Here is a 21,575-nt window from a genome sequence, read left to right on the forward strand (position 1 = left end):
TTGCTTACATATAGGATGTTATGGAAAGACTCCCCCCATTAAAAACATAAAGAGGGTTTGAAATCACAGTTGGAGACAGTGGAGAGCCATCAAGGGCTGTTCTTGGCTCCCAGACCAGCTATTACCAAAGGTTCTGCTGACCAGAAGTGACCTTCCTCCATGTGTCTGTGCCTGACTTGCTGAATCTGCCTTGGAGGTGTCTGAATCTGCCTGGGAGGGCATGGGCACTTCCAGGTGGGCTGGACTTGGGCTCCCTCCCCAGCCAGGGCTTGGGATTATTCGTGATTCTATGTCACAATCATGGCAGTGGTACAAGAAGTAGCACTGCAGTCAGGCTCCCACCCCAACTCTGGTTAAACATTTAATTGGGTCCCAGTCCCTTCCTGGTGGCAGAGGAAAAGAGGAGAGGTCTGAGCACCACAGGTCTAGTTTTATCTTTTGCTAAAAAAGGATTCCACCCACCACTCCCAGCAATTAATCAAGCCTAGGATTCAGTCAAAGGCTCAGGGGTTCATGGTTCTTTTTTGCTTTGTTTTTGCAGCATTTTTTCTTTCTTTTCTTTTTTTTTTAAAGCAGGTTTAGGTTTACAGGTTTGGACATGTCACCTCACTTCCTGGCCTCAGTGTCCTCGTCTGGACAGAGAAACAGTAGGGTGGGAGGGGTAGAGGAATTAAACATCTTAATAGATGAAAAAGATTTGCACGGTGCCCAGTGCAACAGAGGCACTCGCCCGACCAATGATGCTGCTTGCATCAGGTCACACGGTCAGGTAGGTCGGGCACATCCTCATCTGTAAAGGGGAGGGAGGAGCCTGGCAGGACCCAGCAGACATGCCAGCTCCCTCTCCTTCTTCTGCACTCCCTGCCCCACAAGGAGCAGAGCCATGGGTGCTGCTCCCGAGAGTGGACACGATGCAGGGAAGGCGGACTTCCTGCCCAGGTGAGTGCCAGGCCCACTGGCATTATTACCCACGAAGGAATGCGGGCACCATCCCTCCAGATCACAGGCCACCCCACTCTGCTGCCCTGTTCCCACTCCCACGGCCCTCTGCTCCTCCCTGGGCCCCATTCCTGCCCCTGCCTCACCTCCTGTCCACCCTTCTCACTCGGTGGGAGCCTCCAACAAAGTCAGAGACCCGCCAGAAAGCCACCCTCCAATCCAGACAGCCCCAGTGGGGGCAGGGGGTGGGAGAGGCCACCTCCAGGTCAAGTTCAACCAGTTCCTATGCCCAGTGGACTGCCTGTGTTCACCTACTTTCTCTGGGTCTGGGCAGCAAATGGTCAATCCACACCAGAGCTTGCCAGAGTGGATCCTGGATGGGTTTTGAGCTCTCTGAGCTGGAGCTGTGTATGCCATGAGGCAGGAATGTGTGATGAAGGACTTTTCCTTTTCTTCTCTAGAAGTATAAACTGATGGACAGCAGCTCAGAATGTGTGGTCAGCCGGGTAACAGGCAGAGGGGCAATGATTTCACACTGAAGTGCAGTATTGGGCAAGGATTGGGGTAGGTGGGAGAGATTGGCAGGAGGAGGCTGCTTTGGGGATCACAGAACATCAAAGCTGGAAAACCCTGAAGGATGAGCAAGAGAGTCTTCCTAAGGTGAGGAGGCAGAGGCCCAGGGAAGCCAGGTGAGCTGCTGGAGGTTTCCCATCCATCAGGGCCAGAGACCCTCTCAAACCTGGGCTTTCTGACTCCTTCCTTTCTTCCCTACATCAAGTCTTTCTCTCCCTCCGACACAGCAGACATGGGATACCAGGTATCGAGCTGGGCATGAATGAAAAATAAAATTTTCTCCACTTTCCAGCAACTCATGCTAGTGGGTACCAGAGCGGGCAGCCTGTGAACAATGATCTTGAAGGGTCCAAGCAGTGGCCTGGGGGTCCCAGAGGGCTCCCAAGAAAAGCGGCATTTCAGCAGACTGAAAGATAGGCAGGGCAGGGCTTGGAAGGACACGTCTGAAGGGCAAGTCATGGGAGCTGTGGGTGCAGGGTTGTCAGCCTGAGGTGGTGGAGCACAGGCAGATCCTTAGAGGTGGGAGGGAAACGTCCTTCCCGACAGTTCAAGACCAAGGTCAGGGGTATCCAGCCAAGGGCCTGCTCCTGGGGGTTGTCCTCTGAGCATATGGGTCCTGGCACCTGCTGGGTGGCCTGGGGTATAAGACAGCAGAGCCAACGCTCCTCCCACTTTCCCTCTGAACACACCCTTCCTGTTGTGACAACTCTGTTCTCTGTGTAACTGGTTCCAGCCCATGGCTTGGGTTTCAGATTTCACCCGAGCACTCATTGAGGCTGATGAAGTATCATGTGGGCCCTGGGGACAGCCAGCCCGCCAAGCCCAGCCCTGCTAATTACAGGTCACAGCTTTCTTGTTAGGTGCCCAGACAGCAGGCACCCTAAGCCAGGCCCTCCCAGGGACCAGGCCTGGGAGACTGTTATCGCTCCCTCATTCAGGCAGTCTTCACTCTGCACCGGCTGGGACACAGCACCTGCTGGGTGCCCAGGGAGGACCCGAGGGGCCGGACTGGCCCTGACTTCTCCCAACCCTCCATACCAATCACAGCTGCCACCCAAAGGACCGCTTTCCATGGGGACAGCCCCACGATGGTGCTTTATATACGAGAACTCCTGCTTCCTTACACCAGCTCCACTTTGCACTTGGGGAAGCTGAGGCTCAGGGGGGTAAGATGACTTGGTCAAGGTCATAGGCTTAAGCTGGCTTAAAACTCAACATTCAAAAAACTGAGATCATAGTACCCAGTCCCATTGCTTCATGGCACATAGAAGGGGAAAAGGTGGAAACAGTGACAGATTTTATCTTCATGGGCTCCAGAATCACTGCAGATGGTGACTGCAGCCATGAAATTAAAAGACGCTTGCTTCTTGGGAGGAAAACTATGACAAACTGAGACAATGTATTAAAAAGCAGAGATATCACTTTGCTGACAAAGGTCCATCTAGTCAAAGCTACGGTTTTCCAAGTAGTCATGTACAGATGTGAGAGTTGGGTCATAAAGAAGGCTGAGTACTGAAGAATTGATGCTTTTGAACTATGGTACTGGAGAAGTCCAAGGGACTTCTTCAGAGTCCCTTGGACAGCAAGGAAATCAAACCAGTCAATCCTAAAGGAAATCAACCCTGAGTATTCATTAGAAAGACTGATGCTGAAGCTGAAGCTCTAATACTTTGGCCACCTGATGTGAAGAGATGACTCACTGGGAAAGGCCCTGATGCTGGGAGAGATTGAGGGCAGCAGAAGTGGATGACAGAGGATGAGATGATTGGATAGCATCACTGACTCAGTGGACATGAATTTGAGCCAACTCTGGGAGACAGTGAAGAACAGAGGAGCCTGGTGTGCTGCAGACCATGGGGTCACAGAGTCGGACACAACTGAATGACCAAACAGCAAGAACAAGCTCTCATTTGGGGAAATATCAAGGAATGGTGATTTTTTTTTTCCCCCAGTAAGGAATTGTTTTGTATTTACAGGCTTTGGTGTCATTGAGCTCTGAGATCAGAAAAAGCATCTATGAGAAATTTGGATAAACATGTGAGGAGTTATATGAAAATGTTTGAGGCCACCAGACTCATACTCAAGCTGGGGGTAAAGGGCAGGATGATTTACTGAGAGGAGAGAGAGGTGAGAGTAAGTTAAGTGTGAAGTGAAAAATCGAGGGCAGGCAGATGAGAGTGGCAGGCACCGGACCAGAAGATGGTTTAAAGCCTCAAGGACATGGAGCTTTAACTGGGTCTCAGGAACGGGCAGGATTTCGATGGGTGGGGATAGGGAGGAGAGGGTGTCAGGTTGTAGGACCACCACTGTGGTCCCCAGGCAGAGCTGTGAGGCTGGGACAGGGCCTGGATGGCTGGGGAAGAAGGATGCCCAGAGGTTTCCTACCGTATCTGCAAGTAGGAAACCCACTCCAGCCAAGGGACAGGCCTTTCCAGGTGCTGGCGCTGGTGTTCCAAAGGTGCTTCCAGGCTGAAGGGATTCCTGGGCTGCTGTTCATTAAAATTTTCCATTCATCCATCCTCCAGTTTCCTTGCTTTCTCAAAGCCTTTCTGTTTGGGCTCAGTCGCCTGGAGGCATGAGACACAGCACCCTCCTGTCAGGAAGTGAATGTAATGTCACCGTGACAACCCCCTCCCCAAGTTTTTAAGGCTGTGACTCAGCTTTCACCCAACCCCAGCCTCTGCCCAGTCAGCCTCCCCTGGCACTCACCCACGTTCCCTGATCTCCAGCTCTCCTCCGCAAGCCCCCAGGTAGGGTCTGGAGCCTGCTGCCCTGGGGACAGTGGGAACAGAGGCGGCAGATCCAAGAACAAAGCTGTGTGATCATCATCACTGCCAAAAATAGCCCAACAGCCACCAGGGCCGCCCGGCCCAGGTGCACAAGCCCAGGCACAGCCTCTTTTCACCTGACAAGGAAGGACGGCCTTCACCCTCATGACATCAGGCACGCTACGGAGACAAGGAAACAGACTCAGAGACGGGAAGGAGCAGACCCACGGTCACATAGCCAGTCAGTGGGCAGGGCTCCCCTCCGCCCCCAGACTCAGATTCCAGCGTCAGGCTTTGAAGTCAAAGACTTATTTAGCACCTACTACCCAATGGCAACCCACTCCAGTGTTCTTGCCTGGAGAATCCCAGGGACGGGGGAGCCAGGGGGCTGCTGTCTATGGGGTCGCACAGAGTCGGACACAACTGAAGCGACTTGGCAACTTAGCAGCACCCACTGGCCACTGTTCTGGGTACTGTGCTGAATGAGATGACAAGCCCCTCTGGGGAGAGGGACACTCACAACTCAGCCAGTGAACAGAGGATAAGCTCTCAGCCCCCTGGAGCCTGGCCTGTCCTCTCCCCACCAGCTGTGCCGGGGTGGCACAGGCACCTGCTCTCTTCCCTCCCCAGGCTCTGAAGTGACTTCTCCAGAAATGGGTGTGCATGCTCAGTTACTCAGTCGTGCTGGACTCTGTGACCACATGAACTGTAGCCCTCTAGGCTCCTCTTTCCATGGTATTCTCTAAGTGCCATACCGATCGGGCCAGGGCTGTTTTGCCCTTGCAGAGTTGATAGTTTTCTGATGGAGAAAGTAAAAAAGCAAGGAAATACCTAAGATAACTTTGCCTGGTAATCAGTGCCTTGAAAAAAGTCAAAAAAGATGGTAAGAGACTGATAATCAGGAAAGTTTCTCTGAGAAAATGCTCCACATGATCAGATGGAACTGGCCCCATGGAGATCAAGGGGAAGGTAATTCCAGGTAGAGGGGCCTGCCAGTGCTAAGGCCCGGAGGCAGGGGTGAACGTGAAATCCTCAAAGGTCACTACAGCTCCTGCGAAAGGGCAGAAGGGAGAGCATGGTGGGAAACGAGACTGGAGCTTGAGTTTATTTTAAGTTACAGGGGAAGTTTTCTGGGAGGGCCTGAAGCCTCAGATATGCTCTGACTTTTGCCTTAAAATTTAAGAGAAAGGGAAGACCAGCATAGACAAGAGAATCAGAGAAGTTTTCATGGAAGAGTCAACAGAACTTTCTTACCACAGAATCATAAAAGTCCAATCTCCTAGGGGGAATGGAAAATTCACCTCTTTAAAACCGTTTCTACCAAGAAAACTGAGGAATGGTTGGTCCATCAGCACACGAAAAGATGCTCAACATCATTAGTCTTCAGGGAAAAGCAAATCAAAGCCACAATGAGAAATAATAAAAAGAGAAATAATATGTGTTATTCAGGATGTGGAGAAACTGGAACCCTCACACACTGCTGGTAGGAATGTAAAATGGTGCGATTGCTTTGGAAAATTGTTTGGCAGTTTCCCCAAAAGTTAAACATACATTTACCTATGGCCTGGGCTTCCCCAGTGGCTCAGATGGTAAAGAATTTGCCTGCAATTTGGGAGACCTGAGTTTGATCCCTGGATCTGGAAGATCCGCTGGAGAATGGAATGGCTACCCACTCCAGTATTCTTGCCTGGAAAATTTCAGGAACAGAGGAGCCAGGCAGGCTACCGTCCATGGTGTAACAAAGAGTCAGACACAACTAAGCAACTAACACACACACACACACACACACCTATGACTTAGCAGCCTACATATCCACCCAAGAGAAATGAAGATACTTGTCCATATAAAAACTTGTACACAAAGGGTCATAGCATCATTACTCACAGTGACTAAGAAGTGAAAGCAACTCAAATGTCATCTACTCGGTAATGGGTAAATAGAATGTGGTGTGATGAAATATTAGATCAGATCAGTCGCTCAGTCATGTCCGACTCTTTTCGACCCCATGAATTGCAGCACGCCAGGCCTCCCTGTCCATCACCAGCTCCCGGAGTTCACTCAGACTCACGTCCATCGAGTCGGTGATGTCATCCAGCCATCTCATCCTCTGTCGTCCCCTTCTCCTCCTGCCCCCAATCCCTCCCAGTATCAGAGTCTTTTCCAATGAGTCAACTCTTCGCATGAGGTGGCCAAAGTACTGGAGTTTCAGCTTTAGCATCATTCCTTCCAAAGAAATCTCAGGGCTGATCTCCTTCAGAATGGACTGGTTGGATCTCCTTGCAGTCCAAGGGACTCTCAAGAGTCTTCTCCAACACCACACTTCAAAAGCATCAATTCTTCGGCGCTCAGCCTTCTTCACAGTCCAACTCTCACATCCATACATGACCACAGGGAAAACCATAGCCTTGACTAGACACACCTTTGTTGGCAAAGTAATGTTTCTGCTTTACAATATGCTGTCTAAGTTAGTCATAACTTTTCTTTTTATTCACGATGAAATATCATTCATGAATAAAAAGAAATGAAATGCTGAGATACACTGCAACATGCATGGACCTCCAAAATGTGATGCCAACGGGAAGAAACAAGATGAAGCAAACAAACCAACCAAAATCCCACATATTGTAATAGTCCATTTATATTAAATGTTCAAAAAAGACAAGTCTGTAGAAACAGAAAGTAGATGAGTGGTTGCTAGAAGTACAAGTAAGGAGTTATTGCAAATGGGCCTGAGAGGTCTTGTTGAGGGTGATGAAGATGTTGTTAAACTGGATTCTGATGATCGCTGTACAACTCTGTAAATTTGCTAGAGATCATTGAATTATACACTTAAAATGAGTGTGCAGGAGACCTGGCTTCGATCCCTGGGTCAGGAAGATCCCCTGAAGGAAGGAAAGGCAACCCACTCCAGTATTCTTGCCTGGAGAATCCCATGGACAGAGGAGCCTGGTGGGCTAAAATCGATGGGGAAACAAAGAGCTGGACATGACTGAGCGACTAAACACAAGTACATAATACGGAAATTGTTGTTGTTGTTTAGTCGCTAAGTCGTGTCTGACTCTTTGCTACCCCATGGACTGTAGCCTGCCAGGCTCTTCTGTCCAAGGGATTCTCCAGGCAAGAAGACTGGAGTGGGTTGCGGTTTCCTTCTCCGAGGGCTCCCCCTGACTCAGGGATGGAACACGGGTCTTCTGCATTAGCAGGTGGATTCCGTTCCACTGAGTCACCAAGGAAGCCCTTGTATGAAAATTAGACCTCAATAAAACTGTTCAAGAAAGACGCTTTCTCCTCTAGCACCGACCGGATTTTATGTTCCGTGATAACCAGGACTGACCCATCTTGTTTAGCAAAGTGTCCCCAGGACCTCAAACAGCTAAGTTACACAGTGAGCACCCAATGGGTGGAATGGGAGAAGGAAGGAAGGAAGCCTATAAAAAGTCATAGTCTTCAGCTGGGGGCACAATGCTTCGAAGCCTCCCTCTCCCACTTCTCTCCCTAACACCCCTGCTTGGAAGACTTGCCTTCACAGCTGATCCACTTCCTCTTCGATTTCCCTGCTGCACTTTGACCCCGCTGTCACCAGGCCTATCACAGCCCCTGCTTGTGAAGTCCCAGAGCCCCTCTCAAGACTGAGCTCAATGATTGCATGAAGCTCTGGTCACTCATTCCTGCATCCTGGCTTCCCTGAGATGCTGAGCCTTCCATGAGAGGCCTCGGTCTTCTGCCTGCTCCTTCCCACCCTCTTCCTGTTGTTCCTTGGGGTCCCCACCCTCGGACAATTTCTGGGAGCATTCCTCCCCAGCTGCATGCCATGGGTCCTCGATTCTATGTCACCGTGCAACTGCAGATCCTGAGGGCCAACCTGACATCCCGCTGGAGAGTCCCCAAGATTCCTCAAGCTCAAATTCTCTAAAACTAAAGTCATCATCTTCCCTTCAGCCCTGCATGAACGGTACCTCCTTCCAGAAACCTGAGTTCTCACGTCGCCTCCTCACTCATCCTCCCCGCCAGGTCCTGCCAACGTTCCTTCCAAACACCTCTTTTCTCTCCCAAACACTACCAGCTATCGTCTGGATGACCCTTCTCCCATCTGTTCTCCAGACTGTAACCTGAGTGAACTTGTACAGGTTAAAATTATTTGAACTGCAGCCAACTGTGTGTAGCTAAAATTAGTAGAGAAATCACAGGAAGGAGACAAGCGGTGTTTCATGCAATCAAAGGAAGAACTGAAATGTCAAGACTAAGGGAAGAAAGTGACCAGACAGCCCCCAGCTTAAGCCTCTGACGCTCTTGGTTCTTTAAAATAAAAAATTCAGATTCTGCTGTGCCGGCCTTAGCCGTGGCACATGGGCTCTTTCATTGCCATGTGCAGGATCTTCGTTGCAGGAAAAGAGATCTTTTATTTACAGCATGCAGGAATCTAGTTCCCTGACCAGGGTTTGAACTCAGGCCCCCTGCATCTGGCACGGAGTCTTAGCCACTGGACCACCAGGGAAGTCCCTCATGGTTCTTCTTGCTGAAACACATCTTCAAGGGTTTCCACTGGGCCAGGTTGTGGTGAGGGGCCCAGCCTGACCTGAGCAGCCCAGACATGTCGCCAGGACCCACTTTGGGGATTGAGCTCCTTCCAGACCAGGAGAAATCACCTGTGCCCAGCAACCAGCCCTCCCATCCCCCCAGCAGATCATATTGGCCCTATAATCCTGAGTATCTCTATTCAGATACAGCCCAGAGAGCCAGCTCTCTTGACCACTGCCTCCCACCCATCCAAAAACCCCTGCAGGGTCACAGTCAGCTCTTTCTAGGCTCTTCGTGGCCCCTCTGAGGGTCCACCAGAGCAGCCTGCCCTTTGAGCTCACCCACCTCTGAGAATGTTCCTTTTTCATCTCTCTCAAACTGAACTCTGCAGGGCAAGGACTTACTTCCTTGTCTTGCTCAGCGGTGTGACCCAGCACCCGGTGCTGTCAAACCACTAATGCTCCTTCGATATTGGGTGACTTAATGGAAAGTTTCTTCCCTGGTAGCTCAGTCCGTAAAGAATCTGCCTGCAATGCAGGAGACTGGGCTTCCATCCCTGATTAATGGAAAAGCAACTCAATGGACATACGTTTGAGCAAAGTCTGGGAGACAGTGAAGGACAGGGAAGCCTGGCATGTTACAGTTCATGGGGTCACAGAGTTGGACACGACCTAGCGACTGAACAACAGTGGAAAAGCAGGGGAATTCTGGGTGCAGTGGAGACATTTCTGCCTGGGGGAAGATTGTGTAAGAGAAGAGTTTGCCTATAAGTCTGGTAGAATTATTTTCTTCTTAACAATTATTTATTTATTTATGTATATCTATTTGGCTGTGCTGGGTCTTAGTTGAAGCATGTGGGATCTAGTTCCATGACCAGAGATCAGACTGGGTCCCCTGCAGTAGGAGCGTGGAGTCTTAGCCACTGGACCATCTGGGAAGTCCAGAATTATTTTCATTCTTATTCTGAGTACAAGATTCAGGAACTGAAGCAAACCAGTGACTTTCTCGATACACAGTTGTTACATGGAAACAGTATTATTTCATAGCCATGGATGATATGACCTCTCTGAACAGCTCTTGGAAAAATACTTTAGTTAACATGGCAAGGTTTGCTTAATTCTGCTTTAAAGGTTCAAACCCCTTTTGCGCACACGCCCCCTGGTGGTCAACTGAGAATTGCTCCTGGCTCTCAAGACCTACTACCCAATGAAGCCACCTCTTTCCCCAGTCCTCCCACCCCACATATTCTCTTTAGTTCACACCCTCAGCTCTTCCCTTCTGTGCTTCCCTGCAGCCTCTTCCCACCTCGATCATCTTCTGAACCACCCCTTAGAGTCACATCTCTAAGAACATCTCCCTTGTCACACTGTTCCTCAAAAACATTCAATGGCTCCCTAATGCCAAATACTTGAGCCTGGCATCCAAGATCCTTCATAATTTGGCCCTGAATCCTTTTTCTGAAATCATCTCTCATTATCCCCGGCCCCCCTCCCCCATCCAGTGTCTACTCATTCTTCAAGACACCTCAAGGACGGAGTAGGAAATGGCAACCCACTCCAGTATTCTTGCCTGGAAAATTACATGGTCAGAGGAGCCTGGCGGGCTACAGTCCATGGGGCTGCCAAAGAGCTGGACATGCCTTATTGACTGAGCCTGCATACATGCAATGTATAATACATACTTTCTATTGCTGTGTAAAGCAATTAAAGATCTTTCTCCAAAGAAAAAAAGACACCTCAAGGAAATGACCCAGGTCACCCCACCCACTGGGGCAAGCGTTATCTATGCCACTTCTCTGGCACTGAGCCTAAGCTATCTCTTTTATTGTTCTTACAAGAAACAGTCTGTGAACTCCTAGAGGGCAGGCCCCAGGTCTTGAAACTAAAGTGACAGCAAAAACTGTTAACTAATGCTGACATGAATGTGAGCAAACTCTGGGAGATAGTGGAGGACAGAGGAGCCTGGTGTGCTACAGTCCATGAGGTCGCAAAGAGTCGGACCGACAACAATCGAGTCTGAACGACAACAATACGGATTGGGCACTTTTGCAGTCCTCATCTTCCCTTCTTCCGATGGCTTTGTGAGCTAGATGGGGCTGAGATTTTAATCTCCACCATGCAGATGAGAAAGCAAAACTGAGTCACACAGCAAGCAAGCAGCTGCGCAGGGAGCGGGTGCGGGTCTTCTGATACCAGATTCTGTCTGTGCAGCTACCCCCGGCACTCTCCTTGGTGCACCTTCCAATTTCCCCAAACTTTTTTTTTCTTGTTTACTTTTATTTATTTGACTGTGCGGGGTCTTTAGTTGCAGCATATGGGATCTAATTCCCATACCATGATCGAATCTGGGCCCCCTGCACTGGAAGTGAGGAGTCTTAGCCTCTGGATCACCAGGGAAGTCCCCCCAAGCCTTCTGAATGGCAAGTGACAACCAGTGTCTGTTGATTTTATAAGCCTCCAATTTCAACCCCTGAATCCCACAGTGACCTGGTATTCCCCTGCCTTTTCCACAGGAGACAGCACGGGGCGTTGCGAAGAGCTGGATGAGAAGTCACGGGCACCGGGTCCCAGTGAGCCTCTGCTCTTCCCTGGCTATGTCACCTCCTCCCACCAGGAAGGACTGGGCAGCAAGCACTCTGTGTCTCTCAAGTTAGGGGCTGGCTTTTTGTCCTTGCTGCTGTTTGTTTTTAATTTGTAGGCCCTTAAGGCTCTGTGGGAAATGTAATTTGAAAAAGCTGAAGAACTATACTGCTGTCCCCAGCTGCCCCTGGGCCTACCTGGGTTTCCCCTCCCCTTACCTGCCAGTGAGGGAGGCGGCTGCATTCCTGGGCAGGGACACTGGAGGCCAGCTTCCCTCCTAAGCTGGTGCGGTGGCGGGGGAGGGGTCCTCTGCTACTGCCTCCCGACTCACAGTGCCTGCGGTACCATCTAAAGAGAAAAATGTATTTATCTGTTTCTAAGACTGAACAGGGCTTCTGCCAGCCTTGGGGAAGGAGCCAATCTTTCTTAAAACCCAGCCACGTCAAAACTAGGACTTCCCTGTCTGCCTACCATGCAGGAGACCCGGGTTCAATCCCTGGGTCGGGAAGATCTCTTGGAGAAGGAAATGGCAACCCACTCCAGTATTCTTGCCATGGAAAATCCCATGGATGGAGGGACCTGGTAGGCTACAGCCATGGGGTCGCAAAGAGTTGGACACAATTGAGTGACTTCAGTCACTCACTCACGTCAAAACTAGTGAAATCCTCCATGCTAAATCATTAAAGATTCTCATCGTCTTACGTTCTTCAGTCAAAGACCAGGAACAACACTCCCATGGGTGACAGGTGGGTGAATTGCTTGTTGCCTAGGAGAATGGCCTGGGACTTCAGGGCTTGTGGGAGGGAGGGTGTTGCTGGCTGAGGTGGGTCTGGGGAGGTGGGCTTTGCCCTGGATTGGCTGCTCTGAGGAAGGGCAGGCGATTTTGTGACCAGGTGTCTCAGTAAACCTCGTCTATGGTGGTGGTCAGTGGGGGAGCTCAGGACAGATGAGAATGGTGATTGGGGGAAGTCAGTTCTGTGGCCAGGAGAGGGTAGCGGAAGCGTGTCATCCTTTGGCTTGGGTGATGTGGATGCTGCTCTTCGGGTTCAGACGCAGTGGTGGACAGGCTCTCTCTTGATGGCTGGTCACACGGTGGCCTGGTCTCAGGCTGCCCGTCTGTGTGATTGCTTACATTCCGCAGGAGAACACCAAGCTCTGAGGGCCAGGCCCACTCCTGGCTCTCGGGGCTGGTTTTTCTTCCTCGGGGACAATGTCAGCAGACAAAACTCAGTGCATGAGGTCTCTCCAGCTAGACCAGCCTCAGGTGCCCCTGTGGAGCCCCTCCTTTATTTACTTATATGTTTGGCAGCTCCAGGTCTTTGTTGCAGCACGTGAGATCTTCGAGCTTCATCGAGGCACGTGAACAATCAGTCGTGGCACGTGGGATCTGGCCCCCCGACCAGAGGGGCAACCCAGGACCCCTGCACTGGGATCGTGGAGTCTCAGCCCCTGGACCACCTGGGAAGTCCCTGTGGGCCCCTTTTATGGTGCCTTTCTCACCCCGCACCCTCTGCCGTCGGGTCTAAGGCTTGGGACAGAAGGTGAACGGGGAAGCACAGCCCTCGCTCTGGGGCTGGGCATGTCGGAGGCCACCTGGAGCCCTGTGACAGCCCGGCCCGCGCTTCTAGCCGGAATGGGAATCGGATCCCGAAGCATGAGCTGTCTGGTGTGCTTGGCCATTACAGAGACCCTCGGCAGGAGGGAGCCCTTGAAGTCACTTCTCTGCAGCCCACCCTCACCCCTGGAGGAGCCACAGCTGCATCTGAAACGTCAGAAAGGCAGCTCCTGGGGTGGGGGAGCAGGGAGGTGCTGGCGGCAGTTGGGGGAAGAGGCATGGTGGAATAAATGGGAGCAGGGGTGACAGAGGGGGCCAAATTCAGGAGACGGAACCCCCAAAGACTCAGTTCCCAATGAGAATGAAAAGGTGAGGGTGGAGAACGGCTCTGAATGAGACACCCGAACCAGGACAGCCCCGGGGGCACCTGGGCTTGTATCAACAGAAACGCCAGGTCAGTGCCTTTACTGTCCTTTAGGCAAGAGAGTCACCCCCAACCTACATCAGCGATTGTGTCCACAGAAACACCTTGTCTGCCTAATGAGAAACAGGAAGCAAAATCTGATGGGTGTTCCTGTTGCCCCATAGGGATCCTGAAATGCCCCAGGGCACCCCACTTGGACGTAGCTCCTGGTAAGTGACACAAAAGGACGCCCTGTGGGCACTGGCCGCTGGGCAGGGTCCCTGCAGCTGACGCTCATTCACCTCCCTGGACCACAGGAGGCTGATGGCCTGAGGCTGGGGAGACCAGGGAAGCACCTCCCCTGGCTGGCTGGAGAGGCCACCGAGCTGGAAAATGGACCTGGAGGGAGAACGCACCCTGCCAGTGTCCTGGAGGAAGGCTGACTCCGGCAGAGACGAGTCAGGTGAGTTTGGGGCTGGTGAATACCATGTATGGAGGGCTTCCAGGTTCTTCCAAGCACGGGAGGCTTTGTGGGGTGCACTGAAGAACCGCCCTGTGCTGGGGGAAATGGCCACAGGTCAGGAAAATCCTTTGGGCTAGAGGGTGCAGCCTGATTGTATGGGAGGGGGCTGAGGGCCGAGTTCAGTGGGGCTCGAGCAGTGGTCCAGGCGGGAGGTCCATTGAGGAGCCTGCCACCAGGCTTGGGGACTGCTGCGCTGGGAGCGGGGGACAGGTGGGAGGACTCCTTCTTTTTGGGCTTGAGCACCTGCTGAAAAATACTGGGGGAGCAGCCCATGCAGTAAGCAGGCAAATGATGAGTTTCCTCTGGGAAAAATCAAATAGAATCATCCTGAAATTGATCAGATGTTACGGCCTTCAGACTTTGGGACCTGTCCTTCACCCCTCAACCTTATCAAACAGAAAAAAGTAATGGGAGCCGATAAGAAAACAGAAGTTAACCCAGACGATTGCAAAGGGGGACACCACGGCTGGAGGCCTGGCCCAGTGACCTCACAGTCTGTTTACAGCCTGACGGTTTTCCAAGGCCTGCTTCGGACACCACGTAATTCCTCCCCGTGAGTGTACTGGAAGTATCCAGAGGAAACATCTGCTCTAGAACATGACATCACTCGTGTCACTGTCAATATTTGATATAAATATATTTAACAGGCATTTGCTCTCGCTTAGCAACCTGGTCACGGGCTCGCTGACTTCTCCCCTCAGTGAATCAACTTCCCCCACGCTCAGGCTGCGGGCTCATTCCCAGCTGGGGACTCCACCCTTTCCAAAACCAGGCAGCATAACAGAGAACCTGGATTGGAAGAACTGGTGGGTGGAAAAGCTGTGATCAGAAGTGGAGGGTGGAAGCCCCCAGCTGCGTGGAGGATTAGGCCCCCTCCTGGGGAAGAAAACGTGATCAGAGCTGGAGCAAGAACCAGCTGGGGTGGGCGGTAGCACTTTTTATTTCTGAGGCAAATAAAATCAATCCCCTTTTATCCACTAGGAAGCAAAGGTCCAAGGAACACACTAATAAATGGCAGAGCTGGGCCTCAAGCCCAGGTCTGACTCAGAGGCTCAAAGCCACACCCATCATCCACACCAGGCCTGAATGTCAGGGAATACACAAAGTACGCTGATCAATAAGCTGGGGCCATTTCAGGCTTAACGTGAACGCAGCAGACAAGTTCCTACTAATTGCAATTTGTTTGAATTTTGTACTACATTTCACTCATTCTGTATTGAAATAGGAGAAGGCAATGGCACCCCCCTCCAGGCCTCTTGCCTGGAAAATCCCATGGACGGAGGAGCCTGGTGGGCTGCAGTCCATGGGGTTGCAAGAGTCGGACACGACTGAGCAACTTCACTTTCACTTTTCACTTTCATGCATTGGAGAAGGAAATGGCAACCCACTCCAGTGCTCTTGCCTGGAAAATCCCAGGGACGGGGCAGCCTGGTGGGCTGCCGTCTATGGGGTCGCACAGAGTCGGACATGACTGGAGCGACTTAGCAGTAGCAGCAGGGGCTTCCCTGGTGGCTCAGTAATGAAGAATCTGCATGCAATACAGGGGATGCAGGAGATGAAGGTTTGATTCCTGGGTAGGGAAGATCCCCTGGAGGAGGAAATGGCAACCTGCTCCAATATTCTTGCGTGGAAAATCCCACAGAGGAGCCTGGCGGGCTACGTATAGTCGTCCATGAGGTTGCAAAGAATCGGACATGACTGAGTGAGTGAGCACACAGCACACATATTGAACTGCTGCTGCTACTGCTAAGTCACTTCAGTCGGGTCTGACTCTGTGTGACCCCATAGACAGCAGCCCACCAGGCTCCTCCGTCCCTGGGATTCTCCAGGCAAGAACACTGGAGTGGGTTGCCATTTCCTTCTCCAATGCATGAAAGTGAAAAGTGAAAGTGGAGTCGCTCAGTCATATCTGACTCTTAGTGATGCATGGACTGCAGCCTACCAGGCTTCTCTGTCCATGGGATTTTCCAGGCAAGAGTACTGGAGTGGAGTGCCATTGCCTTCTCCACATATTGAACTAGATCCATGTTTTATATTCTTTTTAAAAATTATTTTATTTTTGGCTGCGCTAGGTCTTCACTGGTGCTCTTTGGCTTTCTCTAGTTGCAGCGAGAGGGGGGCTACTCTGTCGTTGCAGTGCCTGGGTCTCTCATTGCAGCGGCTTCTCTTATTGCAGGGCAAGGGCCCTAGGGCACACAGGCTTCAGCAGTTGCCCCGTGGCACATGGGATCCTCCCGGACCAGGAATCGAACCTGTGTCCCCTGCATTGGCAGGCGGATTCCTATTCACTGAACCACCAGGGAAGAAGACCTCTGTGTCCTTGGTGTCCTTGGCACAATTACATAACAAGAAAATCTTATTCCTAACGTTGTAATGGCACATAGGTGGGGAGTTGAAAGAGAAACTCAGGACAATGAGTGAAGCATTAGTGAGCAGGTGTCAAACGTGACAATAAAATGTTCTAATAAGAGAACACCCCCAAGGGTGATTCAGACGCATCGATCGCTCTACAGAGGTATGTGGGTTGCCTCCCTGTATTTCTCTGTGGGTCACGGGAGTCCAGGCTGGCTTGCTGTAAACACATTGTGTCAAGAGCTTATCCTGCCGCCAGTGACTTGCCAGCTGCACTTACCTCTGCGTCTGCGGCAAGCCCGGAGGCTGATGTCATGTAAGCCACATGGCGGGAATTGTCTGGGCTTATCTGACCGACAGGCTCACCTACAAAACCCAGTGCATCTCCTCAGAGCACCAAGACAAGGGCCTTTGTAATGATAAATGCTGAGGTGCTAATATTTCTAGTTGCCTGTTTTCCTCTAGATCACAGTCGAGTTGAGAGGAATGAAACCAAAGTAGTTGTCAGATTAAATACTTTGCTTTCTCACAGCAGCATGGTTCTGTAAGATACTCAGGTTTGGGTTTGGGTTTTAACTTAGTGCCAAATTTTAAAAATGTGACCTACCTTATAATAAACTAAATCACATTCTGAAGCTTTTCCTTTCTGTCCAAAGGGCTCATCTTATACATTCGTGAATTAGTTATTCAGCCCTAATGAAATAGATTGTGATACTGTGATTTTTAGGAAATATGTATTTGGTCTCCATCTCCTTTCCCAGCATACAAAACCTTTGTAATTTTCTTTCTAAGAGCTAAGGGACATGTGTTATATTTAGTTTTGTTTCCAGTTCCTGAAACTGCTACAGAGCAGAAAGGTGAAATGCGTATCTTTTGTTATTCCTAACAAGTCCCTTTCAAGCAAACCAGAGTTTGTGCTACGACTGGTGGCTGGGGCTCCTGGATGGCCTTGGATGTGAACTGGCTGCCTGGGGAACCAAGGCGTACCCCTCAATCTCCGAGGAAGAGAGGGGGCTGGAGGTGGAGTCAGTCGCCAATGGCCAGTGATTTAATTAATCATTGCCATGCACTGGGGCTTCCCAGGTGGTACGAGTGGTAAAGAACTCGCCTGCCAATGCAGGAGACATAAGAGACGCGGGGTTGATCCCTGGTTCAGGAAGATCCCCTGGAGGAAGACACGGCAACTCACTCCAGTATTCTTGCCTGGAGAATCTCATGGACAGAGGAGCCTGGGGGCTAGCAGTTAATAGGGTTGCCAAGAGTGAGACACGACTGAAGCGACTTAGCATGCACGTAGGCATGCCTATGTAATAAGGCTTCCATAAATAGCCCCGGACTATGGAATTGGAAGAGCTTTCAGGCTGCTGAGCACGTGGACGCGTTGGGAGGGTGATGCTCCCAGAGCGAGCACGGGAGCTCGGTGCCCCTTCATCCATACGTTGCCCCGTGCATCTCTGCCATCTGGCTTTTCCTCAGTTGCATCCTTTATGTAAACTGGCAATGGAGTAGGTAAACTGTTCCCCTGAATTTTGCGAGCCCCATTCACAAATTAATTCAACCCAAGGATAGGGTTGTGGGAACCTCCGACTTGGAGCCAGTTGGTAGGAAGCAGTTAACAACTGGAATTGTGATTGGTGCCTGAAGTTGTGAGTGCGGCGGGCAGTCTTGTAGAGTTGAGCCCTTACCTGTGGGATCTGACTCCATCTCCAGGTGTCCGAACAGAGTTAACCGCAGGACAGTGGTACCCACCCTTTTTGGCACCAGGGACCCGTTTCATGGAAGACAGTTTTTCCACGGACCAGGGGGTGAGGGGTGGTTTTGGGTTGACTCAAGGGCATTACGCTTATTGTGCACTTTATTTCTATTATTATTACATCAGACCCACCTCAAATCATCAGGCATTCGATCCTGGAGGTTGGGGAACCCCTGCCTCCAGGGGTAGGACATCTGGGGCCACAGCAGAACTGCTTGGTGTGGGAAAAATCCCGATAGCCTGGAGCCAGAAGTATGGTAAGGATGGGAGTGACATAGAAACAGGGACGTTCCCCCAATAACAGACCTCCTTAACCTTTCAAAGAAGTGCCTTTATTTATTTACAGGGTTTAGGAAAGGGAAAAAAAAAGGTCTAGAAAAAGGAAATTCCAAAATAGGTGTCCTCGGCAAGGGTTGGGCGCAGTGACAGGTTTTGACCGGGTCCGGGCTGTAAGTCTTGGTCTTGCCGGTGATCACTTCCAGGTGGTGAGGACGGTCCTCCCGGCATCTCTCAATCGGCTCCCTTTGGGCCCCAGCGACTGGCCTGGCCGACTTCTCAGCTCTCGTTCAGCCCCGTCACCCTGCGCCAGCTCCTCGTCATACCTAGAGACAGAGGCCATCTCCAGGGTTCCCGCGGCGTCGCCATGGCAAACAGAGAAGCAGCCTGCGTGCCTCCAAACTCACCTGCCCAGCAGGTGGCCTTGGCAGCCCACCAAGGGCCATCCCAGGCCACAGAACACACGAGCACAACCTTGTTAAACTGTCACTGTGGACGGGTCCCACACCCTGCAGTTGATGTTTTCATACAGGCCACCAGACAGGGTCTGGCAATGGCCACAGGGAAAGGCATGACATCCCAGGGTAGCCAAGGAGACAAGCGATGTCTGAAAATACATTACACTCAGCACCTCGCTCAGCATCTGTGGGGCGAGGATGACTAACCCTGGTCCAGACAGGGCACGGGGTGTGAGTGACCAGCCCAGGAGGCGGCAGCCAGGACAGGGAGAGGCCAGTTTCACCTCCACCACCCATGACCTACCCACCCCTCCCCATCAACGCTCCTGCATCGGGCTTGTGCAGTGCTAAAGCACAGCCCGGGGGGGACGTACAGCTGGTGCTTTTAAACCAGAAAGAACCTAGAACCTCAGCGACCCTGACAATAAGGCATCTGGTGACCTTTTCTTGCTGGGGTGGGGCTCCCACGAGAGGGGTGAAATCCACAGGCCCTGTTTCGGGCCCTGGCACTGCGGACCTCCATGGACAGGGTCTCCTATCCCTCCCAGGGCTTCCATCACCCTCCTGACTCAGATCCGTAGGCATCATGAGTCCCACTTCCTGTTGGAGGAAATTGGGGCTCAGAGAGGTTTATTCAGTGGGCTAAGGTCACACAGCTGGTACATGGCAGAGGTAGGGTTAAATAAAACCCAGGACTTCAGATTCTTGGAGAAGGAAATGGCAACCCACTCCAGTATTCTTGCCTGGAAAATCCCATGGATGGAGGAGCCTGGCAGGCTACAGTCCCTGGGGTTGCAAAGAGTCAGACATGACTGAGCAACTTCACTTCACTTAGGATTCTTAATTTGGAACTTTTTACCCTGCGGCTCAGAGTGTGAAGCTTCTGTCCACTGTTCTAATGTGTGTGTGGGTGTCACTGCTGACCACACCCTGGCTGAGCACCCACCAAGATGTCCACATCAAATGCAAAAGGTACTAAGATGCTCAGTGATGTTTCATTAACTACGTTCTGCTGACCTCTGGAAGAGGGTGTGTTTCCATTAAAGCTTATTCCCAGGATCACCATGTGTGGGTTGAGGGTGGGCTGGGCTAGGGATTTCTGAGGATGAAGGATGCATTTTCCATACTGGGGGTGAAAGAGGAGGGTGGGGAGGAGGGAGGCCAGAAGAGTGTCATCTTCACAGCAGACACAACGAGGTTTCCCTCTGCCAGACATAGGGAGGTTAGACCACAACCTGTGGGTCCCTCCTGTTCCTGTCTCCCTAAGGAGAGATGATGTTGGGCAGAGGACTCCCCAGGGATGCTGGTGGATCTGCCTGGGTGTGGGGGGGTCTCCCAGGAGGCACACTGGCCCCTCTTCCCGCCAGGGACTCCTGCTCATACGTTATCACTCTATTTGCTTGTGTCGTGTCTACCTTACTGACCAAAGGGCTGGAGTGACCACCCCCTCTGTCTGGCTCATCCCCAGCACCCCTCTTGTGGGCAGCGTGTGTGCAGTAAGAACCTGCTGAACAAGCAGAGGGGAGACACACAGGTGGGCTTCCAGTTTCCCTGGGCATTGGTGCTGGTATGTGCAGCTTAAACACCAACGGAAATGAGCGCTTGGTGAGCAGCTGCCATCTGGGACGGGTGACTCCTGAGGGTGGTGTGCCCAATGACGGGGCGAGCGTGGAGGAGGGTCAGAGACCAGATGGCCCTTCTCAGGCCCCTCCTGGGCTGGCGGGCTGCTCTCTGGGGCTTTTCACAGGCAGGATCCACTCACAGGGGTCAGAATAGTCATTTTTAGAAGACTGTAAAAGCAGACCCGGCATCTTCTGAACTGGGCCCTGGACGGAGCAGATGCAAAGTGCCAGGCCCTGCAGCTCCGAGGCCGGGATGGAGAGCTGGGACAGCAGCAAGAATGTCTACATCCAGGTGGCACACCAGGGTTGTGGCCACGGGCAAGTGAGCCGGCCCCCGCTGGGACCCCTGAAGGGCTCTTGAGGGCACCCAGTGGAATGCAGAGTGCCTGGCATGGCAGGACAGGACAGAGCCGGTGATGTCGGGGGCCTGTCCGCCCCCCTTTCCCAGACCCATCCTCCCGGATCCCCCAGCACCTCGGCTGCAAGCCCACAGAGACTGACGGGTCACTGAAGCACTGGGGAGCAAGCCCTGACTGGAAGGACCCAGCACCGTAGGCTCTGCACTGGAACCCCTTCTTAGTTCTTCACCCGGGGGAGGGTAGCCCAATGCATTGCAAGGAAGGCCACCTTTTTGTCTCTCCAACTGGAAGCACTGAGGCTTCTGACCATGCGTCTTACTGGAAACGGGGCGTCTGCCCACACCCTCAAGGGGGCAATGGGTTGATGGCGGGCAAAGGGCCCCACAGGCTCCCTAGAACACACTTCCCCGACCTCCCCAGCACCCTCAGCTCGATGAAGGGGGGCTCACCCAGGGCCCCCTCCCTGTCTCAGGGCTGTCAGGACGGGGCCCACAAGGCCCTGCATCGTGGTTGTCACCCTGCACTGCCCACAGTGCCAATCCCGGGAGGTTCTGGACGTGCCCCCACCCGGCCCCACCCCCAAACTCTTCCTCTGTACCAAGGACTCTCTGTCTGTTGTTAGCAATGGACAGAGCCTCCCCCATCCTCCGCCTTGTCCTGGAAGGTCCCCGTCACCTTCCTGCTCTGAACCTGGCTTCCCCTCCCGCCCCTCGAGTGGGCCTGTCTTCTCTCCCACTGACCATGCCCCTGGGTCTACAGGGGAACCCCCTCTCCCCCCGCAACTTCTCTCCAAAACCTCCTTCCCAGGTCAGCAGAGTCCACCAGCCTTCCCTGCCGTGTCGGTCACCTCTAATCCTCCAGGTCACTGACCCTAATTCCTTAAGATTCAGGCTCTCA

The 21,575-nt window shown here is 52.1% G+C and overlaps 1 protein-coding gene and 1 long non-coding RNA gene across 7 annotated transcripts in view; one reads left to right on the plus strand and one right to left on the minus strand.

Moving 5' to 3' along the window:
- The first annotated feature begins 319 nt into the window (after positions 1 to 319).
- LOC109558853 (uncharacterized) lies at positions 320 to 17,009 on the plus strand. 3 transcript variants are annotated; one of them, XR_011566888.1, is made up of 7 exons: positions 322 to 939; positions 11,103 to 11,217; positions 11,311 to 12,123; positions 12,706 to 13,565; positions 13,653 to 13,798; positions 14,257 to 14,411; positions 16,035 to 17,009. It is a non-coding gene; the product is annotated as an uncharacterized lncRNA (long non-coding RNA). The 3 variants fall into 3 exon arrangements; XR_011566887.1 differs by lacking the exon at positions 16,035 to 17,009 and having other exon boundaries at positions 320 to 939; positions 14,257 to 14,513; XR_011566889.1 differs by lacking the exons at positions 11,103 to 11,217; positions 16,035 to 17,009 and having other exon boundaries at positions 320 to 939; positions 14,257 to 14,513.
- Positions 17,010 to 18,273: 1,264 nt separating this feature from the next.
- Positions 18,274 to 21,575, minus strand: part of TTLL1 (TTL family tubulin polyglutamylase complex subunit L1) — a 35,128-nt gene continuing 31,826 nt past the window's right edge. For all 4 annotated transcript variants that reach the window (XM_019961939.2, XM_019961937.2, XM_070790535.1 and 1 more), the window contains one exon: positions 18,274 to 18,565. In XM_019961939.2, the coding sequence (XP_019817498.1) occupies positions 18,436 to 18,565 (130 nt within the window). In that variant the 3' untranslated portion in view covers positions 18,274 to 18,435. The remainder of the gene's footprint in view (positions 18,566 to 21,575) is intronic.

The sequence above is a fragment of the Bos indicus genome, chromosome 5, assembly GCF_029378745.1.
Source record: "Bos indicus isolate NIAB-ARS_2022 breed Sahiwal x Tharparkar chromosome 5, NIAB-ARS_B.indTharparkar_mat_pri_1.0, whole genome shotgun sequence".
NCBI lineage: Eukaryota > Metazoa > Chordata > Mammalia > Artiodactyla > Bovidae > Bos > Bos indicus.